This window comes from Castanea sativa, chromosome 6, assembly GCF_040712315.1.
Source record: "Castanea sativa cultivar Marrone di Chiusa Pesio chromosome 6, ASM4071231v1".
Taxonomy (NCBI): Eukaryota; Viridiplantae; Streptophyta; class Magnoliopsida; order Fagales; family Fagaceae; genus Castanea; species Castanea sativa.
Window position 1 is genome coordinate 61006243 of NC_134018.1, and position 23201 is coordinate 61029443.

At 38.0% G+C, this 23201-nt stretch overlaps 1 protein-coding gene across 1 annotated transcript in view; it reads left to right on the forward strand.

Moving 5' to 3' along the window:
* The window catches only part of LOC142640609 (callose synthase 7-like), a 137937-nt gene that overhangs the window by 69991 nt on the left and 44745 nt on the right, over nt 1-23201 (forward strand). Inside the window, exons 21-36 of the mRNA XM_075814783.1 lie at nt 5125-5229; nt 5473-5567; nt 5658-5739; nt 5825-5988; nt 6088-6211; nt 6343-6440; nt 6549-6648; nt 6738-6889; nt 7307-7416; nt 7501-7632; nt 7727-7795; nt 7924-8110; nt 8204-8315; nt 8807-8929; nt 9022-9140; nt 19988-20071. Coding sequence (XP_075670898.1) covers nt 5125-5229; nt 5473-5567; nt 5658-5739; nt 5825-5988; nt 6088-6211; nt 6343-6440; nt 6549-6648; nt 6738-6889; nt 7307-7416; nt 7501-7632; nt 7727-7795; nt 7924-8110; nt 8204-8315; nt 8807-8929; nt 9022-9140; nt 19988-20071 — 1856 coding nt within the window. The remainder of the gene's footprint in view (nt 1-5124; nt 5230-5472; nt 5568-5657; nt 5740-5824; nt 5989-6087; nt 6212-6342; nt 6441-6548; nt 6649-6737; nt 6890-7306; nt 7417-7500; nt 7633-7726; nt 7796-7923; nt 8111-8203; nt 8316-8806; nt 8930-9021; nt 9141-19987; nt 20072-23201) is intronic.

Consider the following 23201-nt stretch of genomic DNA (forward strand, 5'->3'; position numbering starts at 1 on the left):
ACAAAGGTATCGATAGCATGTATGTTAAAGTAGAACTCCTATACAACTAGGACATCTGAAGGGTTTCTCGTAAAGAGATTCCTAACCTCGAGGGCTAAACACATCGGGCAGAGGTGTGTCTGAAAAATTAGACAGAACAACATGACGTTTCAAATGAATCATCCTGTCAAAAAAGTTGCCCTTAAAATCCTTTTAGGATTTGGAATTATGGAATCAATCACAAGAAGAAGAAGAAGAAGAAGAAGAAGAAGAAGAACCGCGACGTGAGATTGGATTCTTAGATGGGACAGTTTCTTGGGTGCCATAGTAAGGAATACTAAGGAAAAGAAGCAAACATAGAACATATACTCAAAAAGAAGAAGATATGAGATGAACAATGCATGAGAATGCATAAGCATGTGACATGCACAAAATAATAGCATCATAGGCAAAAACTCAATCCAAACTACAGCACTCACAAACATAAACAAGCACACAACCTAGAATGCATGAAAACTAGATTACAATGCTTAAAAATGCAATGCATGAGCATTTGAAAACAAATAAAAAAAACCTATTCCAAAATTTTTAACAAAAACCCTGAAATTTCTCAAAAATTCGAAAAACCTAGGTCTAAATGCTTGGAATGCATGAATAAAGAATAGAAGTAGAGATTAGAACCACTTACCAAAGAATAAAGGCTTGGAATAGGCTGAAATTGAGGTTGGAAGAAGGATTTTGGTGAAAAAGAAGGGTTTGGATCAAGAGAGAAGAGTGAGATATTGAGATGTTTGAGTTTGAATGAAACCGGGTTGACCCTCGAGTATATATAGAATCAGGCATCTCGACAGATCAAGCAGGTATCGAGGAGGTATGGAGAATAAAAGTTTATGTATCGAGGGGTGTTGAGGAGGTGTTAAGAAAACTCAAAAAAGCTTCGATAGAAGTGACATGTGTCGAGAGGTATCGAGAGGTTTTGAGACTACCATCGAGCTAGTATCTAGAAGCATGAAAACATGAATTTAATAGAGAAAAGACATGATATGAATGCAAACAATATAAACATCATACCAAACAAACATAGAAACATGTTAAGCACTCAAACAACTAAAACTTCTAGATGAAAAGTATTCAAAGATCCAAAATACAAAACAAGTCTAACCAATTTTATTTCAAAAACAAGACAGTTTAGTAAGCTTATACTACCACATGTATTCTTTGTGATGGCCAAATCACATTGTACCTGTACAATAATATCAAAAGTAGCAAAGAGTTGCATGTCGTCTATGAAACTTTACAAGAAAGCATGTGTCTCATCATATAATAATAATGATATAAGAGAGTTGGAAGTCATTCACACACAATCATAACCATTGATGGGGACCATCACCTTTGAGGTACATCATAACTCCCACATCTCCTAAAAACACGCTTGCAACCATATTTAAAAGCATTTTGATTTTTTTTTCTTTTTCATGTTCTTTGCATATTTTTCTTTAAAATACAATAAGACATATCATGCATAGGCATATAACAGAGAAAGAAGAATTACCCTTGAAATTTTATCCAAACATCTTTATCTTGTTGTGCAAATGCTACACCTTACCGAGCATCACTTTTATGAATTGCGCACAGATGTTTATGATTGACGAGTTTTAGTAGTGAGATGGCTATTTATGTCTTTCTCTTAGGATTTTTTAGTCATTTCCATCAAAAAGAGTGATATAGATATGAATGATAAAAGATTAACCAAATCATACAAATCACACAACGAGCCACAAAGCTCAAATTGCTTAGTTGTGCATAAAGATGCTCAATTAAGCTGCAAAAGATACAAAGTTAAGAAACCTTGTTTCATTGGCCATTCAAGGTACATAAGTACTAGTATACACAAACACACACTATTTTTGTATTTTTCAAAATTTTCTCCTTTTTATTCTTTTATTGAAAGAAATAAAAAAAACAAACAAACAAACAAACATACTAGAATGCAACAAAAATTAGACTGAATCAAAAACAAAAAAAAACACAATTAATGCAAGAAAAGTGAGCAAATCACTTAGACATGTCTTTTTCCTTCCACACAGGAAATTTAGGAGGAGATTTCTTCTTTTTGAAGTCTATGCTTAGGTGAATGAGATGGGGAATTAAACCCAATGAAGTTTGTTAGAAGAAATACAACTTTCAGAAGTTTTCCAAGAGGAGTGAGAGAGTTTTGAAGCTGATTTTGATTTCCAAAGGAAGACACACTATTGCTTTGTTGACTTGCAAGCCACTTATAGCAATTTGGACAAGTGTGTCCAATAGCTCCACAGTGATGACAAAAGTGAATTTTCATTGGTCGAGACTTCTTATTAGTGGAGTGATGAGCATTCTTCTTAGTCTCTTTCTTTACAATTTTTGGAGGTGCTCCTAGAATGAATTTACCTTTATTGTTTTTAACCTCACTACCTATCTCTATCTTAGGTTCATTTATCTCAGAATTATCATTAATAGCAGGAGGAACAAAAAATAACACCATGTAAAGCACTAGAAGAAATACTTCAATAAGAGAGAGAATGATCATACCGAAGACTAGTTTTGTCAGATGCAACTTTTTGGAAATTCAGCATTTCATCTAGCTTGACACTTGAGGTTCTTTCTAATTGTGCTCTTACTTGAAACAATTCTGCATCCAGCTTCTTGGTCTTTTCAGCCAACAAATTTTCCTCAAACCATAATGCTCCAATGGTTTGTTTAGCTTCATCAACTTTGGTGGACAGTTCTTCTCTTTCCAACTCCACGTCACTCAGCTTCCTTGTAACTAGCCTATAAAGCTTTTCATATTTTTCAGAATTCTTGTAAAGCTTAGAGTAGGGTATTTGGATGTCATCATTCTCATCCAACTTCTCAAATTTTGACTCGACTAGTTCCTCATCCTCATTAACCAATTCTTTAGATTCCTTGGGAGGTTCAATGGTCACTGTAAAAGCCATGAACGTTTCTTCTTGATCACTATCTTTCAAATCAACTTCCGGTTTAGTATCACTCAAAGTAACAACTAGGGCTTTACTCTTGTCAATAGACTTAAGATAAGTTGGACATTCATGTTTCATGTGTCTGTACCCTTGACATCCATAACACTTTGGACCAGATGGTGCAATGCTACTTTTTCCAATGTCCTTAGCATCTCTCTTAAATCTATCTTGAGATTTTGATTGAGGAAATCCAGACTTCTTGCAATCCTTATCACTTGCTTTGACATTCGCATTCTTAATGAATTTCTTGAATTGTTTGGTGATGTAAGCTTTGAACTTTGAGTTTTGATCTTTAGACAACCCATCCTCTTCATCATTCTTCACCTTTAGAGCCATATTCTTCCTCTTACTTCCCTTGCCAATTCTCACTAGACCTAGTTCATAGGTCTGGAGATTTCCAATCAGCTTTGTCAATGGAATGTTATCAATGTCCTTTGATTCTTCTATGGCAGTAATCTTAGCATGAAACCACTCATGAAGAGATCTGAGTATCTTCTTGACAATCTTAGGATCAAGAATCCTTTCACCTAAGTTAAAGGCTGAATTCACTATATCCTTGAGTTTGACATAAATTCATCAAAAGTCTCATCACCATCCATCTTGATTTCTTCAAAACTAATAGTGAGCCTTTGAACCTTGGAATCTTTCATAGCTTTGGTACCTTCATAGGCATGTCGAAGAATGGTCTAGGCTTCCTTGGCGCTTTCAGTGGATGAGATTTTCTTGAATTCCTCATTAGTCACGACACTAAACAAGGCATTCAATGCTCTTTTGTTGAAGTTGATAGCTTTTATCTTGTCATCATCCCATAATGCAAGAGGCTTGGTTGATTTAATTCATCTAACTTTGATAGTTAGCCAGACTTTTTCATTTAGGGACTGCAAAAAAGTTCTCATGCATACTTTCTAATATGCATAGTTAGTATCATCAAACAGAGGAGGTATAATTAGTGATTGTCGATGATCCATGACAGCAGGAGTCAATGGATCATATAGAAAAGATTAAATCTTAATCAAAGTGTGCCCGTTCTGATACCACTTGTTGGGTTATAGATGGACCCCAGTTAATTAATTCAATACCCAAGTTGATTAATTAGGTCAAATTATATGCAAATCATGGAGGTACCAATAAATCACCAAATAAACTAATATGAAACAAAAAATAAATAACATGACAACTTGTTGACGAATGAGGAAAATCTCTTGTAAGGCAAAAACACCATCAGGTGAATTTCAGGTCACCACTCCGAATAATCCACTAATCAATAATCAAGCGGTTACAAGTATAAAGAATCTTACCACTACCCTGGACTATCCCAAAATATCAACCTACAATGAAACCTTTACTCCAATCCCCAATTGGACTTGATCTTGTAAAAGTCTTCTTTGCATGCTCGGATCCCAGTATGTGACTAACTCCAAGCAATTGATTGATTGTTGTTGGCTACAAAGTTCCTCATTCCAACGCACGTTAACGCACGTTGAAGATTAGGAAGCACTTGGTTACAAAGCCCTAAGGTGCACAATACACAGTAGCATCTCACAGAGTTTATAAGTTCTCTAATTGAGTCTCTATGTCCTTGATGACTTTTTAAATAAGCCTTTTATATGGTCTAGGGTTGTAAAGAGAGCAACCCTAATCATCCAAGTAATTATGAGCCGAATTTCAGATTGGAGAATTCTAAAATCGTAAGTCTCGATAGATTGAGCTTGTGTCAAGCTTTTTCATTAATCCTCAATAGATGCTAGCGTCGAGCCTAGTGTTGAGCTTTAATGAAACAACTTTTCTGCACCTATTTCTTAGATCAATTTTCATGTCTTTAATGATACCACTTGTAAATTCACATACTTGTTGATATCTTAAACTCAACTTAGATCTATCCAATTACAAGTATAGTGCGTTTTGTCAAAGGATAAGTCAATACAGAGAAAATATGACCCTAACAATATGTCATACATGTTTTATATATTGGAGTATTGTGTGTGTTTTTATTTTTATTTTATACAATGAATTGCTACCAAGCAAAGTAGTTTTCTCTCCATTTCAATGCTAAAGTTAATCTTAATATTTGCAACTCTATGTTTCCACATGTTTGATAAAATGACTATAAGATTTGAATGTTTGTTAGATACGGACACTTGGGATGTTGCGATCCAGATTTAAAGCTGTGCCTTCAGCTTTCAAAAATCGTCTTGCGCCACTAGCAAAAGAGGACTCCAAAAGGGAACACAGGGTAATTTCAACTTTAATCAATCTTGTAATGTTTGATCAAAGTTCTTTAGCATTTGAAACTTCACTAAATTATGTTTGAAATATATATATATATATATATATATATATTTACCGAATACAAATAAAGCTTCACACCTATGTAATCTGGAAATTTATGTGGGTGTGTTGACTAATCTTCATATGTTTGACTTGGTGTCTTTCATCTTCATTGTCTTTTACTGCATTCTAAACTTTGCCATGGCAGGAGAGACTCCTTGATCGGAAGACCATTGCCAAGTTTTCTCAAGTGTGGAATGAATTCATATATTCAATGCGAATGGAAGACCTTATCAGCAATAGGTTCTGATTGCTGCTTTCCCAGTAATTCATTTTATATCAAATGAATCATATTATATCTCTAATTGTTTTATTTGACTTTTAATCATTTAGGGATAGAGACTTGTTGCTTCTTCCATATTCTTCAGGTGATGTATCTGTTGTCCAGTGGCCTCCTTTTTTGCTTGCTAGTAAGGTATATTCTTTTCATGTTACTTGTGTTAATTTTAATATTGAACACAAGATTTTTGTTATTTACACCCTTTTTTCTCACGTGGTAGATTCCTATAGCATTAGACATGGCAAAAGATTTTAAAGGGAAGGATGATGATGATTTGTTTAAGAAGATTACAAGTGATGATTATATGCATTCAGCAGTTATTGAATGCTATCAGACACTCAGAGATATTATACATGCCCTTCTGGAAGATGAATCAGATAGGATGTAAGTCAGAATCATTTGCATTACCAGATTGATTGGTCTAAATAATCTTAGAGGCGACCTTGCAAGACTCATGATGGCTTACTTTTTCTTGTGAATCAGGTATCTAAGGAATATATGTTATGAAGTAGAACAGAGTATAGAGCATAACAGATTCATAAATCGTTTCAAGATGAGCGAACTGCCTCAATTCAGTGAGAAGTTGAAGAAATTTCTAAAGCTCTTGGTAACATTCATCCTTTATGTTTCCCTATTGTTTTAATTGTTGAAAACTTCGTCATTGAACTGATTGACATAGTATGGACATTGTACTCATTAATTCTTACTTTCTTGCTAATTATGTTTGTAAATTGACAGCTAGCAGAAAGTGAAAATTTTTCTGAGCCTCAAATAATCAATGTCCTCCAGGACATTATGGAGATTATTACACAGGATATTATGGTTGATGGTCATGAGTAAGTAGTGAGAAACGTATACTGAGTGGAGACATAATTTTTGTTTTTTAACTTTAGAATGAACCTTCATGACTCCGGTATACTGTTGGATTTTCTGTTCCATTTTAGAATCCTTGAAGGCGTTCACCATACTCAAGATGGTAAGACAGAGCAAAGGTTTGAAAGGCTAGCCTTCCAACTGACGTTAAACAAATCATGGACGGAGAAGGTAGTCCTTGCACTCACACTTGCAATTAAAAATGTTTACTATTTTATCTAAGATCTTCTTTGTTATTTATCTCTTACGTTTCTCTATAGGTTGTTAGGCTTCATTTGCTTTTGACAGTCAAGGAGTCTGCCATAAATGTGCCTCAGAACTTGGAGGCTCGCCGACGTATTACCTTCTTTGCCAACTCCCTATTTATGAATATGCCAAAAGCTCCCAAAGTCCAAAACATGTTGTCCTTTAGGTTAGTCACTAAAAACAAAAACAAAAAAAATTGTCAGAAAAAAAAATGGAATTTAAAAGGAAAGAATACAAACAATTTTTTTTTTAAAAATCATTGTTTCTAATATGGAAAGAATATGGTATGATGCCAAAAACTAACTCCTAAATCATTTGTGACTAATTACTGCAGCTTGTTATAAATTGAAGGATTAATATGGTTCTCGTGCTAATATGTTATTATTGAATTCTAGATTTTTTTTTTTTTTTCAGTACTTCACGATTTACTCTTCTGCTTCATTACTTGATAGGATACGAATTCTTGCATGCCCTTATCTACAAATTTTTGTGTGGAGATCAGCTAGTAGATTACCAACTATTCTCAAACTATTATTCCAATGACATTTCTTTTCTTCTTCTTTTTTTCTGATTTATGGCCTAGTGTTTTAACTCCATATTTCAAAGAAGATGTACTTTATTCTGAAGATGAACTAAAGAAGGAAAATGAGGATGGAATATCAACTTTGTTCTACCTTCAAAAAATATATCCTGGTTAGTTTCAATTTCATTGCTATGTTATGCTGTTTATTATATGACAGCTGTGAACTTAGAACTGCCTATCTGGTCACAAACTAGATGAATGGACCAATTTCCTAGAACGCATAAAAGATGTTATAAAAGAATCCAAAGAGGAGAATCGTGAGAAAGAAAAGATGGAGTTCATTCGTCACTGGGTATCTTACAGGGGGCAGACACTTGCTAGAACAGGTTTGATAATGATGAATTTTGTGGTCTGTCCTTAACCATAATTCTATATGAATCCAACTTATACTCCGCACCTCTATCAATGTGTTTGTGCTAGTGAGAGGGATGATGTACTATAAGCAGGCTCTAGAACTTCAATGCTTCCTAGAATTTGCTGATGATGAAGGTCAATGTTTTCTGTCACAGATACATATTTAATTGTAAACTAATTCATTCAACTTTTGATTCCAACATTTTAAAAGTTAATGCTATGGCAAGACATTTTTAATGATCTATTCATTGTTTTCTTTGCAGCTATTCTTGGTGGCTATCGGAACTTTGAGATATTTGAGGATCATAAGGTTTTTCAAGATTGTGCACAAGCCTTGGCTGATTTGAAGTTTACATATGTTGTTTCTTGCCAGGTTTATGGAAATCAGAAAAAATCTGATGATGCTAGAGACAGAAGTTGTTACATTAATATTCTGAATCTGATGTTGACGTGAGTCACTGTTACAATTCATTAAACATTGATAGTTCTCCAAAGAGATCCAAAACGTGAATGACATCTTTGAAATATTTAAATTCTTTTTAGGAATCCATCTCTACGTGTTGCTTACATAGATGAAAGGGAGGAGACTATACAAGGAAAATCTCAAAAGTTTTATTACTCTGTTCTTGTCAAGGGTGGGGAGAAGTTAGATGAGGTATGCAAGAATAATTTATTTATTTTTGATGTCTTTATATTTTGTTTGTTGGCTGAAGGCATTAAGTTTAAGTTGCTAACAGTAAGGACTCCCCACTTCTAAATATATATGATACATATTGCGGCGTAAAACCTCTGGGCGCACAATTAGCCTTTTTTGCTATTGTGCGCTTGAGCCTATCTTGGCCGCTTAGAGAGCTCTAGCTCTGTCGTCAACCATTCCCTGCCCTTTGTGGGTTTTTCTCTACTCCTAAGTGAGTCTCATCTGCCCTGTTTGTGGGTTTCCTTTACTCCTTATGGGTATTGTCTTTAAGCAATATTACATTATTCAATTTTTTTATATCAGATGCAAATTTTGACATATAGTAGATATATGTTTGTGCTTTTAATGCTAAAAAGTCATACATTCATTTTTCAACCCCATCCATTGCATTTTGAAGTTTAAATAATCCTCATATGTATTACTAAAGAATTTTTTCCTTACCTTAATAGGAAATATACCGCATCAAGCTTCCAGGTAGTCCAATAGATATTGGTGAAGGGACACCTGAAAATCAAAATCATGCCATCATCTTTACTCGAGGAGAAGCCTTGCAAACAATAGACATGAATCAGGCAGCTTCCCTTATCCTTTATTTGATAATACATTATATATTAAGTTGACTTGGTCTGTTTTCTTACCCTATCTTCTTTTTTTCCCCCCCAAGGATAATTACTTTGAAGAAGCTTTCAAAATGAGAAATGTATTGGAAGAATTTCTACAACCTCGGCATAGCCAATGCAAACCCACAATATTGGGTCTAAGGGAGCATATATTTACTGGAAGGTCAGCTAGACTATAAATTGGATATGAATAATTGTTAACGGTGTGTTTAGTTAAATAGTGATAGAATACCATAATATTATTTATATATCATTCTTTTGAAAAATCTCATCTTTTTTCTTGTTGGAATATTCACATGTGAGTTTTGTAGTTAGTTAAGTGGTGAAGTCTCACATCTATATATACTAGCAATTAACTTGCATAATGCATAGGGTCATTTTACATATTAGAAATCAATCAGCTTAATTAATATAACAATACAATGTATTATAATTCATCCAAATCATGTAGTTTAATTTAACTAAATGTTTTTGTTTTTTTTTTAAAAGTGGAATGAATTTCATTAAAGTTTAGACAATTCCACGTATAGAGCTTCTAGTCCTCCAACCATACAATCTCATCAACAATCCCTCTAGCAAACTTTGCCAAACAATGAGCCAAAACATTGGTTGAACGGCTAACCCACCTAACAAACACAACTCGTAAGCCTTCGCATAAACATTGGATATCCTCATACAAGTGTCCCAGACGTGAATTGTTAGGTTGTGAGCGCAAAATGGTCTTCATGACTGACACGTTATCGCCCTCGATGAGAAGCTCGGCGAAACCCACATCCACAACAAACTCCAAAGCTTTGCAGCAAGCCAGTACCTCAGCCTCCTTACTGCCCAAAACTGGTGGTCCTCTCACTGCCATGGCTGCCATTACTTCTCCCTCCTCATTGCGAATAACTGCACCGAACCCCAATGCATTCAAATCCTCGAATATGGCTGCGTCAAAATTTAACTTAAAACCATTTCTTGGCGGTGGCCTCCAATGGAAATCTCTAACAGCTGATGTCTATACAGTCAAGTGTTGTTGTGCTTCTCTAAACTCCTTCAAAAAATCTGTCGCTCTCTTGTTCAGTCAAGACAGATCTTGCAAACAGGCTTGGATGAAGAATAGCGCAAGTTCCTCTGTTGTTAGTTTTTTCAGTAACTCTTCCACCAATTGCAGCACATCAAGTTGTCCTCCCACGCTTTTCTGCAATCGTCGCGCACACCCCACCCACACGTCCTGAGCCACACAACACTCCCACAAAGCATGGATTGCTGATTCTGAATCTCTTTTACATAGAGAGCATATGCCCTCCTCAATAATAAATCTTCTAGCAAGCTTCTCTCGAGTGGGTAGAATGTCATGGCAAGCACGCCATGCAAAGATACGGACTTTGTTTGGTATGTGAAGTTTCCATATTTTGCTCCATACCGTGCTGCTTCCCACCGACGAGGAGCTCTCTCCACTTTCATCTTTCTCCCTCTTGAGTTCCCTAGCCAAATGATAACCTATTTTTATCGAATATTCTCCCTCTATTGAGTGCAACCAAAACAAAGCATCCTTCAATTGTCGACGGCTCAGTGGAATCCGAGAGATAGCATCCGCATCTTCTCAGTGAAACCTCAGATCAAGTATTTGCCTATCCCAAAGCCTAACTGACCAATCAATTAGCTCCGAGACCCGCAATTCCCCTTCTACCTCCACCTGTGGGTGCAACACCCTATTAGTGGGATAGTTGGGAATCCATTTGTCCTTAAGCACCCAGATTTCTGAGCCATCTCCCACCCTCCAGCAGCTTCCTTTCTTCAGAATTGGCTAAGTCGCGATAATACTCTTCCACACATAGGAGTTGTTAGGAACATCATCTGCCTCCAAGAAATTACACTGTGGAAAGTACTTCGCTTTGAAACACCTATAGAGCAGTGTATCCTTCCTTTGCAGCAGCCTCCATCCTTGCTTGGCTAGCATTGCCAAATTAAAACATTGAAGGTCCCTAAACCCCATGCCACCTTCCTTCTTCGGTTTAGATAGTGAATCCCAACTCTTCCAGTGAATCTTCCTCTCATTTGCCACCTGCCCCCACCAAAATCTTGCACACATGGCTTAAGCTCATCACAAAGCTTCACAGGTAATTGAAACACTCCCATAGTATATGTTGGTAGAGATTGTGCAACGGCCTTTATCAACACTTCCTTTTCGGCTCTAGATAACATTATCCCCTTCCGTACTTGTAGCTTTTTCCATACTTTATCCTTGAGGAAGGCAAAGGCTTGATATTTTGAGCGTCCAATCAATGTTGGTAATCCCAAGTAGGTTTCAAAACATTCCACTTCTTTAACATTCAGCCGAGCTTTGATCCAATTTTGTTGCCCACCATCCATGTTGCTACTGAAAAAAATTGACGATTTCTCAAGATTTATGAGCTGCCTAGAAGCCATGGCATAGAGCTGCAATATATCCACCACTTCTTGCACCTCATCTTGAGTGGCTCGGTAAAAGAGTAGGGAATCATTTGCAAACAACAAATGGGATATGCTAGGGGCTCTCCTACAGATAGAAACTCCATGCAACCTGTTTTCCGCCTCAGCTTTTGCAAGTAGTGAAGAGAAACCCTCTGCATATAAAAGAAATAGATAAGGAGATAACGGGTCTCCTTGCCGGAGCCCTCTGGAAGGAATAATATTACCATAGGATTTTCCATTAATACGAACAGAAAACGAGGGAGTAGATACACAACACATGACCCTCTCAATCCACACCTCAGGAAAGCCTAGTTTTGTCATGATTCCTTTTAGGAAGGACCACTCAACCCGATCATATGTTTTACTCACATCTAATTTCAAAGCAAGGGAACCTCTTCTACCTTTTTTGCGGCAATGCATGGCATGTAAGGACTCATATGCAACCAGAAAATTATCGGTAATAAGACGACCAGGTACAAAAGCACTTTGGGTGGTAGAGATCAAGTGGGGGAGGATTTTCTTCAATCTATTTGCCAAGACATTTGAGATGATTTTATAAATGACGTTACAAAGGCTAATGGGTCTGTAATCAATAATTTTTTGGTGATTTTATTTTAGGAATAAGAACAATATGTGTATAATTGATATCAGGTTCCATGATGCCATTATTTAGAAAATCCAGCACTGCACTAATCACATCATCTCCAACAATATGCCAAAATTTTTGGTAAAAGAGAGCATTCATACCGTCAGGTTTAGGAGCGTTTGTTGGTCCCATTTGGAACAACGCTGCTCTGATTTCCTCCGCACTATATTCACTGGACAAAATATCTCGCATATCAAGAGATACCTTGGGATGTACTGCAGCTAAGCACTCCTCCAATCTGTCACATTCACCAGCCATGAAAATATTCTCAAAATAATTGGTAGCCATGCCTGCTATCTCTTCCACTTCCTCCACCCATCTATCATCATGATTCTTTATCCCTTGAATAAAATTCCCCCGTCTTCGTTGTGAGGCCTTAGAGTGGAAAAATTTTGTATTCTTGTCTCCATGTTTAAGCCATGAAATTCGAGAACATTGTGCCCAAAAAATCTCCTATTTAAGCAAGAGGTCGTCCAACTCCTTACTGACCATTAGGAACTCAACTTTATTTTCTTCAGTGCACTCACCCATATTCAACACCTCAACCTTCTTTTGGAGAGCCTTTATTTTTTCTGTGTTAGGGTGTGTTCTAGATGCACCTTATGCATGCAACTCCCTACCACATCCTTCAATTTTCTCTTTCACGTTAACCATAGCTGAACCTATACCTTCATTTTTACTCCAACCTTCTTGAACCACAGCTTCGCAATCCTCCCATAATAACTAAGCTTCTTCAAACTTAAACCTCATATTGCTCCTAGAGAGGCGATACTTGGAAGTCTTAGTCTGGAGAATGATTGGTAAATGGTCTGATGCACGAGAGGACAAATGTGTGACCGTGCTCTTTGGAAACTTTGCTCTCCATTCCTCAGTGGCAACAGCTCTATCAAGACGCTCCTTTGTATTGGCGGGTCAAGGTCGCTTGTTGTTCCATGTGAAGGGGTAGCCAAGAAAACCCAAGTCTGATAAAGAGCATTGTTCCAACGCTTCCCGGAACTCATCCATCTGCTTATATGAAGGCGGCCGATTACTAAGCTTCTCGGTGGAGTGCAATATTGCATTAAAATCTCGAATGCATAGCCAAGGACCATCCACAAAAGATGACAAGTAAGGTACCATGCAAAACCATCCTCTTCAACCACCTTTGCCAAAATGTGATTCTTAGTAAAATTTATTACATCCAATGATACATCCTTCTTCCACAAAAAGGCCAACCCACCCCCTGAATCATGCTTCTTAACTATTAACTTGTTTGGAAAACTTACCTCCCTGCAATGCTTGTCAAAACCTTTTTTATCGAGAGGTGTTTCCATTAAAAAACAAACCGTGGGCGCTTGATCCTTCAAGAGTTTTTGAAGGCTACGAACTGTCCAAGGGTTCGCAAGCCCTTGGCAGTTCCAACACAAAAGCCTCATTGTGATCGGCAAGGGTGTTCTGACACCCCTGCCTCAACAATATCAGCCACATCGTCTTGTATTTTCCCTCGCTTGAAACCATGAACCACACTGTCTGCGTTGTCCTCCTCTAAACTTGCCGCAGCACTTCTTTTCCCCAGCAAAGTGGGTTATTCACCCTTATTTTCCTCACCAGCCCCCACAATCCATGCGTAAAAGCCTATTCCATTTGGGCTTTGGCTTGGCAAGCCCATACTGTGATGTACCCACCACTTGGTCAACACCGGATTGCACTACCTCATTCACTTCATCTCTGTTTGGTCCCACCAAATTAATTTCCATGCACGTTGCATCCAAACCATCCGTGACAGCTACGTTCCCCTCATTCAAGCCTGCATTAACTCCCAGCAAATCCGGACCAGTTTCTGAAATCTCGGTCCTCTCTTTATGACGTGAATCATTGCCATTAATATCAGCTGTAACGTCCTTAGTCACGGCCGCCGTGTCATGCTGCTTTCCACTTCGGTCAGGCGTCCCTTCTGCCTCTTCAGCGCTGTGAGTGGAGCGGCCATGTCCACCTTTTGTTGGGGACCAAGAACGTGCCCCCAAAGATTTAAGCCACTCACCGTACTGACATACCACCTCGGCTCCCTTCTTCGACGCTGCAAAGAAACCCGCACAGTGGCGAACGTCGTGTCCCAGCAAGCCACAATAATGACAGAACATCGGGAGCCACTCATATCTGTAGGTAACCCAAGTACGACCACCTTTCGAGCCCGCTATGAATCCACCTCTCCGGATCGGTTTTGCTATTGGGAGCGCAACCTTAACTCTCATAAAAAGATTTTGATGCTTCTGTTTTTGCCTCCTCTCCACTTCCTCCACAGCCCCTAGTCTCCTTCCCACCTCCACCGCCACCTTGGGGGATACCATATCAAATGGGCCCCCCAGATTTGGACCCATAAAGAAACAGACTCAAATTTCACGTTTTTGGCCGCATACCTTTTTGCCACCTGCTTAGCATTAGGACTTGGTTATCAAAAGACCAAGACCCCCTTTGAGCACCCTCTCCATGTCAAACTCCGTATGAAATTTGAATTAGAAGAGGTTTGAACCAACTTCTATGATCTGGACTCCATCATGTAAACCCCACACTTTCTTTAGAGTGTAATGAGCCGCCCTCTTGTTAAAGGGTTTGCACGTAAGAAATTTTCCAATTAAGCTCTGTGCACAGCTTTCAATCTCATACTTTCTTTCTTCATCTGAAACCACTATAACCTCTTCCTCCTCCGCAGTAAGTTTCATATTCTCTAAACGATTAATCACTTCGTCTGCCATCACACCCAACAAGGAAAAAGCAAGCCCTCAGTAGAAGACCAAGGGAGAGAGAAAACTCGTTGAGAAACGAGAGAGAGAGCGCCTACCTAGAGCAGAGTTTGTGCTTAGCGTATTGATTTGGATCATGATCACTTAACTAAATGTTGAAATAAACTAACATTAGACTTCAATTACATAAACATTATATTATAACAATTCTAAAATAACTGCATTAATCAACTTAACATAAAACTTATATCATAAAAAATTGAAAGGCATATACTGATGTTATAATGGATAATATAATCAATTTAAAAAGTAAGATAAGTACAAATGGATAAATGTAAGGTTTGTCAAGCAAGATGAGGTTTGGTAAAACAAAAGTCTATCTATAAAACAGACATTTCTTAGCACAATTACTTGTACTGTGACAAATTAGCATATAATGCAATATAATCACGGACATGACCAAAATAGTCAAATGAAGGCAAGAGTAATAACAAACACTTAGGAAAAATATGAGCGAGGCTGCGGTGAGGTCAAGGGAGGAAGATGAAGAACTACAACGTAGTACTAAGAAGGTCAAGGGAAATCATAACTTGGGGTCACACCACACCACACCACTCCTGATTCCTCCCCTGAGGAAGGGAGTAAGTCATACAAGGATAAGCTTATTGGAGATCTCCCGGGAGCATTCAGAAAAGCTTTTGACTCTGGGTTAAATATGGAGTTGGATGCTAACTCGGATGAGGAGTTTTCTGATTTGCCTGCAGGGGAGAAAGCTGTTAAGTTCTCAGGGACCATGAAGGCAAAGATTCGAGCTCCATGGGCTAATGCATTGATTGTCAAAGTGTTCGGGAAAACTGTGAGATTCCATTTCTTACATGCACGCATTCTTGGTCTCTGGAAGCCGATAGGACGATGGTGATGGCGCGGGAAAGAAGGAGGAATCTCAAAGCAAGCCTGTTGCTGAGAAGGGCGAAGCTTTTGGACCGGGGGTTCTTGTTACATGGAAAAGGAAACAAAATTTGAAAAGCCCGTGAAAGACAAAGCCCAGACTTCCCCCTTAGGTGCTCTGAACCCAAGCCCAAGGAAATCGCAGTAGACAAATCCCTTTTTCTTGGCGTTGGACCCAACAATAGTGGATTCCCATAGGACTCAAGGAAAGCGAAAGCCATGGGTAACCCTAACAGCTCGTTTTCTTGAGCAGACCGCGTGACTGACCTTGTGTCACGTGACAATCTTAGGCCTGTGCTACAAACTCAAAAAGACAAAAACATTGCTCAAAACCTACAGTTAAAGAAGAAAAGCAGAGAACTATCTATTCGGAAAGGGAATAGTTTAGGGTCTCCTTTAGTTTGGAAAGAAGTGAGTGGGAATCCTTTTGGCCGGAACTTGTAGGGTCAATCGGAGCTTACAAAGGTGGAAATTAGAGAGTTTAAGGCCGATGGCTCTTCGAGTCAAAAGGTGGACGGTGTAGAACCTGTTTCGGAGGAGACATCGACTTCTATGGAGGAAGAGCTGAGGCCGGAAAAGGGGAGTGAAGATGGGGCAATAGACATTATCAAATCAGACTGTCCGAGTCTCCCTCTTATGGAGGCTCCAGCTCAACGGACGACGGATTGGGGATCGCGGTTAGAGGCGGATACGGCTAGCTTATCTAATTGCTTGCTTAAGCGCATCGATCCAAGCCTTCAATCGTGAAATGAGATCCAGGTGGAGGAAGAAGGCTCAGGTTGTACGATGGTTATCGTGGACGCTGAGCCACTAGACACTGAGATGAAGCCGTAATGGGAGGTGATGCCCATCCCTCTTTTTGATTATAATTTTTATTTAGTTATGTTTATGGATATGCTCATATGGAATTGCCGTGGGGCTTTGAAACCAACATTTACTAACATTATTGCTGATTTAGTTCGTAACCATTCGCTGGGTATTATGATTCCAATTGAGACAAAGGCCTGTGGTGACAGAGCAAAAAAGATTACTGATAAACTGCCCTTTGATGGGGCAATTTTCGCTAATACAATTGGGTTGAGTGGTGGTATTTGGCTGCTTTGGGATTCATCTCAGGTAGCATTTGTTGAATTATCGTCAACAGAACAAGAAATTCATGCAGTGGTCACTCCAAAGCACCAAGTTGGTTCGTGGTTACTCTCTGCTGTATACGCTAGTCCGCGTTTTGCCGAGAGGCGTCTTCTTTGGGAAAATCTGTCTTTGGTAGCGGGTATTCACTCCTTACCTTGGGTGGTGGCAGGTGACTTCAATGAAGTCCTTATGGGTGAAGATAAATATGGGGGTAAACCAGTCAACATTAGTCGTGCCCTTCGTTTTCAAGAATGTCTTGACACTTGTAGATTGATTGACATTGGCTACTCTGGGCCGGGCTTCACGTGGTCCAATCACAGGTTGCTGATTGATCTTATTCAGAAAAGGATAGATAGGGTTTTTGTAAATGCTGAATGGAGTAGTATTTACCTTGAAGCTAATGTTAATCACCTTGAAAGAGTTCAGTCCGACCATTGTCCCATTTTGGTGTGTCTCGAGCATAGGCAACAAATCAGACTTCAGCGTCCTTTTAGGTTCCATCCCATGTGGTTGTCGCACCCTGAGTTTCCAAGTGTGGTGCGTAATGCCTGGAGCAACCCTGTAGTGTTGGCCAATGCAATGTCTAATTTTGCGGATAAAGCTAGAGAGTGGAATAAGGAGGTCTTTGGGAATCTCTTCCATCGTAAAAAGAGAGTTGTTGCAAGACTTAGGGGTGTTCAAGAAGCCCTTTCTGCTAGGCCTAGTGATTTTCTGGTGGATTTGGAGAAGGCTTTGTGGATGGAATTCATGGATATTTCGAAACTAGAGGAGGAGTTATGGGCCATGAAATCCCGTATTACTTGGTTGGTGGAGGGAGATAGAAACACCAGTTTTTACCATACCTCGGTGTTGGTGCGTAGAAGAAGGAACCGAATCACTTACTTGAAAGATCGGGCTGGTAATTGGATTCAAGGAGAAAGGGAAGTTGCTGATTTTATTAGAAATAAGTATGTCAGTTTATTCACTTCAAGTCACAGCCATTCTACCCTTACTAAGTGGGACCCCCTACTGGCAGAATCATTTAAAAGAGGAGGATTTTGCTTCCCTATCTCGCCCTGTTTCAAATGAAGACATTTCTGCCAGCCTTTGGTCCCTTGAGGCTTTTAAGGCGCCAGGTTTAGATGGTCTCCACGCTGGATTCTTCCAGCGGTTTTGGTTGATTGTAGGGAACTCTGTCAGGAATGAGGTGAAGCAGATTTTTGTTTCCGGTAGGATGCCCGATTACCTCAATAGAACTGGTGTCACCCTAATGCCGAAGTGTGGTAATCCGGATACTTTTAGTCATTACCGGCCTATCAGTCTGTGCTGCACGATGTATAAGATCGTCTCCAAGATTATTGTTGCTCGGATTCGACCTTTTCTTCCTAAGCTTGTCTCTCCGCTTCAAACTGCCTTTGTCCCTGGGAGAAGAGGAGTTGACAATGCAATAATTGTTCAGGAACTTATTCATTCCATGTCCAAAGCAAAGGGGAGGTGTGGGTACATGGCAATTAAGATTGATTTGGAAAAAGCCTACGACCGTATGGAATGGAGCTTTTTTAGGGGGAAAAACCTGATCAAGCACCTAAAAAAAAAGAATGAAAAAAATTGAGGAATATTAAGAGGAACAAACCGCTTTCTCTTCTTCCCAAATAGCATTTGAATATCCATAAATTGGGTTTTATGAAATACTCCAGAATATGTAAGAAAATAAATAAATAAATAATTTACATTCAATGATTAATTATTTCATTCATATAACAAAGGCAACAATAACCAGCAAATTTTATTTCGATTTTTGGGGTTATACTTGTTGAGGAATAAGTCATGGGCAACCTAGTAAGCATTCCATTTCTTTACAGTTAAAAACCAAAACTTTGTTTTTTGGTAATTGTAGTAATTTATCAAAAATAACAATGGAAAATATAATTTAATAGGCTTATTGTACATTGAATTGAGAAAGTCAAATTTTGAGAGAGAAACCAAAAAATCATATCAAAACCTAATGCAACCCAAATACCTAAATATAAGTCAATCCAACCAAATTACCCAAGACTAAGTCATATTTCATACCTGCTTCTCAAAAAAAAAAAAAAAAAAATCATATTTCATACCCATATCTAAGAAAGAAGAAGAAAAAAAAAAACTTTATCAGTGATAGTTCCAACAATCTGATGGTAACAGTGTTAATGACACTTAGATTTCTCTTCTTTAATCTCATGTGCGCCTTACGAATTGTATCTTTGTGTGCTTGTTGTTCTAGTGGCCTCAGTCTAGAGAGGGAACAGACGATGGCGAGGAAACTGATGGTGATGGCCAGCCTTAGATATTTCTCTTGGCACCTTAAGAACTTTATCTCTTTCTCTCTCTCTCTTTGTATCTCAAGCCCTTCGATCATATTTTAACCGATTAGTTTATATATATATATATATATATATATATATATATATATATACGCACTAAAGTTTTCAATTCTACTACCACCATCAATGGCAATCCTATGATTGGTCGAGCAAGTTATTAAAACATGTTTCTAAGGGAGCTATACCTAAGATGGATATCATGATTGAAGATCTTTACAATTCCTATGAGCTTGGAGCTTTGTTGACACTGGGTTTCGAGGTCAACCCCCCACTCATGTAGTCCTTGGTGACGCCTGAGTATGATGTGTGTCTTTGTGAGCCTTTTATTTTTTAACTTTTTAGGATTCACCACCAACCATGAGTTTTTAGGTATGATTGGTCATCTATTGTCTATTTCATTTTAATTTGCTGATTGACTAAGGGCTTACCTAAGAGTTTAATTACATCCTCTCTTTTTGTTACATCAACATTTGTGAAATAATTTTCCTTTATTATGCTCCAATCCGAATAAACTATATTAACAATTGTGAAAATTTTTGGGTTACTTAATGTTTAAAAACGTGTTGAAGTGAGTAAGGCGGAAAAGGGTAGCTGGCATGTCCCAAGGCTGATGGCATGAAGGAGTTTTGGCATTCACAACAAAGATTTTCATTCCTTAACGTAACGGGTGATAATGGCAATTAAGCAAGTCATGATTGAGAAAACATCGCCCTGATCTTTCATAGCATATGTATACTTATTTTTTCATAGTATATACACTAATCTTTATCCTTGTGTTTTGCAGCTTTTCATCACTTGCACAGTTTGTGTCCAATCAGGAGACCAGTGTCGTAACTATTGGACAACGAATTTTGGCAAATCCTCTCAGGTAAGCATAAATCTTTCATCCGAATAGAATGAATGCTTGTGTGATTCCACTTGTATTTCGTTGTCAATATTTCTATGACAATCTTTAAACTACTCTTTTGACTGTGTTTCGTGTATGTCTTTTTTTTTTCTTGTTTCTTTTCCTCCCAAAAACTGGATATTAAACTTTGTAAAATGAAGTACAAGGGTCTGTCTTATATATAAGTAGACAATATGTGTTGTACAAGTGGTATAAATATAAGAAACCTAGAGCAATGGTCATTTAGAAATTTGAGAGTATTTTGATCATTTAGAAATTTGAGGGTATTTTAGTTATCTTGAAGTTTTCAATATTTTTGGTTAGTTTTGAAGTTTCGGGTTCCAAGAATCTAACGTTATGTTTGGTAATCATTTTTGCTATCTATTTTGAAAAACTTTTTTTTTGGGAATATAAAAAAATAATTTTCTTGTATTTTTTAAATCAAAAACATGTTTGGTTAGTTGAAATTAAAAAAAAAAAAAAAAGCTTTTCGAAGAAAAAAATAAAAAAATACTAAAATATGTTGTTACTAGGATTTGAACTCTAACGCTAACTCATTAAATGAGACAGATTCATTAAATTAAATGTGTATTTTCATTGACTTTTGAAAATTAGAAACTAAAAACAGCATTTTGCATGTTTTTAGTTTCCTTCACAAATTGAGTTTTGAGAACAGTTTTTGTTTTCTGTTCATTTTGGGTTGCCAAACAAGTTTTTTAATCTCAAAAATAGAAATTTGTTTTTGGAAACAAAAAATAAGAGAAAAAACAGTTACCAAACATATCCTAACATTTCAATGCAATCTAATATTACTCAAACCAAATGCTCCCTAAACCTCTTTCATTTTGCATCCATTTTGTTGAAAAAGTCTATAATACAAATCTCATTTTCAGAAACATGTTAACTTCAAAAAAAAAAAAAAAAATTCAAACACAATATGTCTAATTTAACTATTACATTTGCATATTCTCTCAATATGCAAAACATAATGCCACAAAATTTCAGTCGTAAGATCTTAGCACCACATTCTCTAACATATATAAATATTATGGCCTGAATCAAAAAAAAAAAAAAAATACACACCATGCCATGTGAGACCCAATTATAGTGTATAAGCATGGATAAACACATTATAAGATAGGCATGTGAGCAACAAAAACAACGCCAATGGGGTTGGTTTAGTTGGTAAGGCTTGAATGCTTTGCCCAAAAAACCTAAGCTCAAGTCCCGCTGCCAGCAGTCCTCCTTAGTATGGGGTAGCTTTTCTCACCTAAACTTATGTTTACCAAGAAAAAAAAGCAACAAAAACAACCATAAAAGCTCTTATACCAATGAAAATTTTTCATACTTCTAGCTTTTTGTGACACAATCCCATGGGTTTTGACAAGAAAGAGAGAGAGTCCAAGCTAAAAATCTTCTCTCTCTTCCTCTCTCCTCCTCTTCCCGTCTCACTCTCATTTTCCAGAAATGTTGAAGCAATGTTGAATTAAGTAGCCACAATCTCTCTTTTCTCCATATCTCCCTCTCTTCTACAAAATCCTCTGTGATGAAGCAGTATCTCGTCGGTTTGCTGGGATTCGTCCAGATGGCTCCTGGCAGTACTCTGACGACCCTGCGGGAGCAAGAACTTATTCAAGTGGTCACCGGTGTGGTGCCTGCCACAACGCCTCCGATGATAAAGTCAGTACGAAAGAAGATAATAATCGAAATAGAGAAAGACCAGCAAATTTTACAAAGAAATCCCAACAAAGGGGCTGTTCAAATACCTAAACCAGCCATCAATGGAACTCATGACACAAAATAGTGAGACACCTATACCAAAAACTCGAATCCACCAAAAATAGATAAATCAACCCAGCAGTTTCAACAAGCAATTTCACTTCAATCTTGTAATACCCAAGCCATAAAGAACAACATAAATCAACAATATTACTAAAAAATACTCAGAACCACAAATGTAAAGCAATTTTACTTCACAGGCCTTGCAACGGACCTTCTTTTTTGTTTGGTTAACGACACTTGGAATTAAAACTACTGAGCAATAAGTCTGTTACAACAAACGATGTCAACTTTCTCTATAGCTAGTAGGTCAACCACCACATCCGATGGGTTATACAAAATTAGGAAGTCAGATGTAAGCTCTGCTCCCATCCTAGCTAGCCTGTCAGCATAGCTATTAGCTTCCTTATACACATGCGCCATCGAGGAGTTAGAGGTCTTTATCAGGTTCCTGGAATCATTTAATAGAGGTTCAAGCATTAGATTGACCACAAAAGGATTCGATATAAGATTTACTAGAAAATCAGCATCCATTTCTACACAAATGTTCTCTATCCCCAACTTCTTGGCCACGTTAAGGCCATCCCTTAATGCCCATAACTCTGCCACAGTGCTTGTTATGTTTTCGAGCTTCTTGGCAAACCCAGAAATCCATTCTCCATTGCTGCACCTCAAGATACCACCCTCGCCTGCCTTAATCGAATCCCCAAACACAGACCCATCCATGTTTAGTTTCACCCATCCCATTGGAGGTTTGATCCACTTCACCTGGATTTGAGTTCTGATTGGTTTGTTTGGGCCGTTAGGGACTATGGCATAAAACTCCACTCCATTTTTTACACAGCAAGCACTCGTGCCTTCTTCCAGTCTCCCAGTTTGGAAGACTGCCTTATTTCTTTGGAGCCAGATAGCCCAAACAACTTGAGGGAACAAGATTTTCCAAGGGATACAAGGTATTAGGAACATATTGGTAGCTCCGCAATTTTTTTCCAACCAATCCTCCAGGGGCAGACCATAAAACTCCTGGTTGGATTCCTCAATTCCCAAATCACTCCACACTTTCCTTGCCACCCTGCACTCTCTAGAGGTGTGTAGGATTGATTCAGGACCCCTTTGGCATAGCTCACAAGTCGGATTAAGATTTAACCCTCTTGAACCAAGAACTTCCTTTGTAGGTATGCTACGATGTGTGCACAGCCAAGGAAAGAATTTAATTCTTGGAGATGTGTTAGCTTTCCACACCCACTAATGGGGACTAGTATCAAGGTTCAAGATGTTAAACCCTTTTGTGATAAGATATGCTGATTTGAGGGAAAATGAACCATTGTTCCAA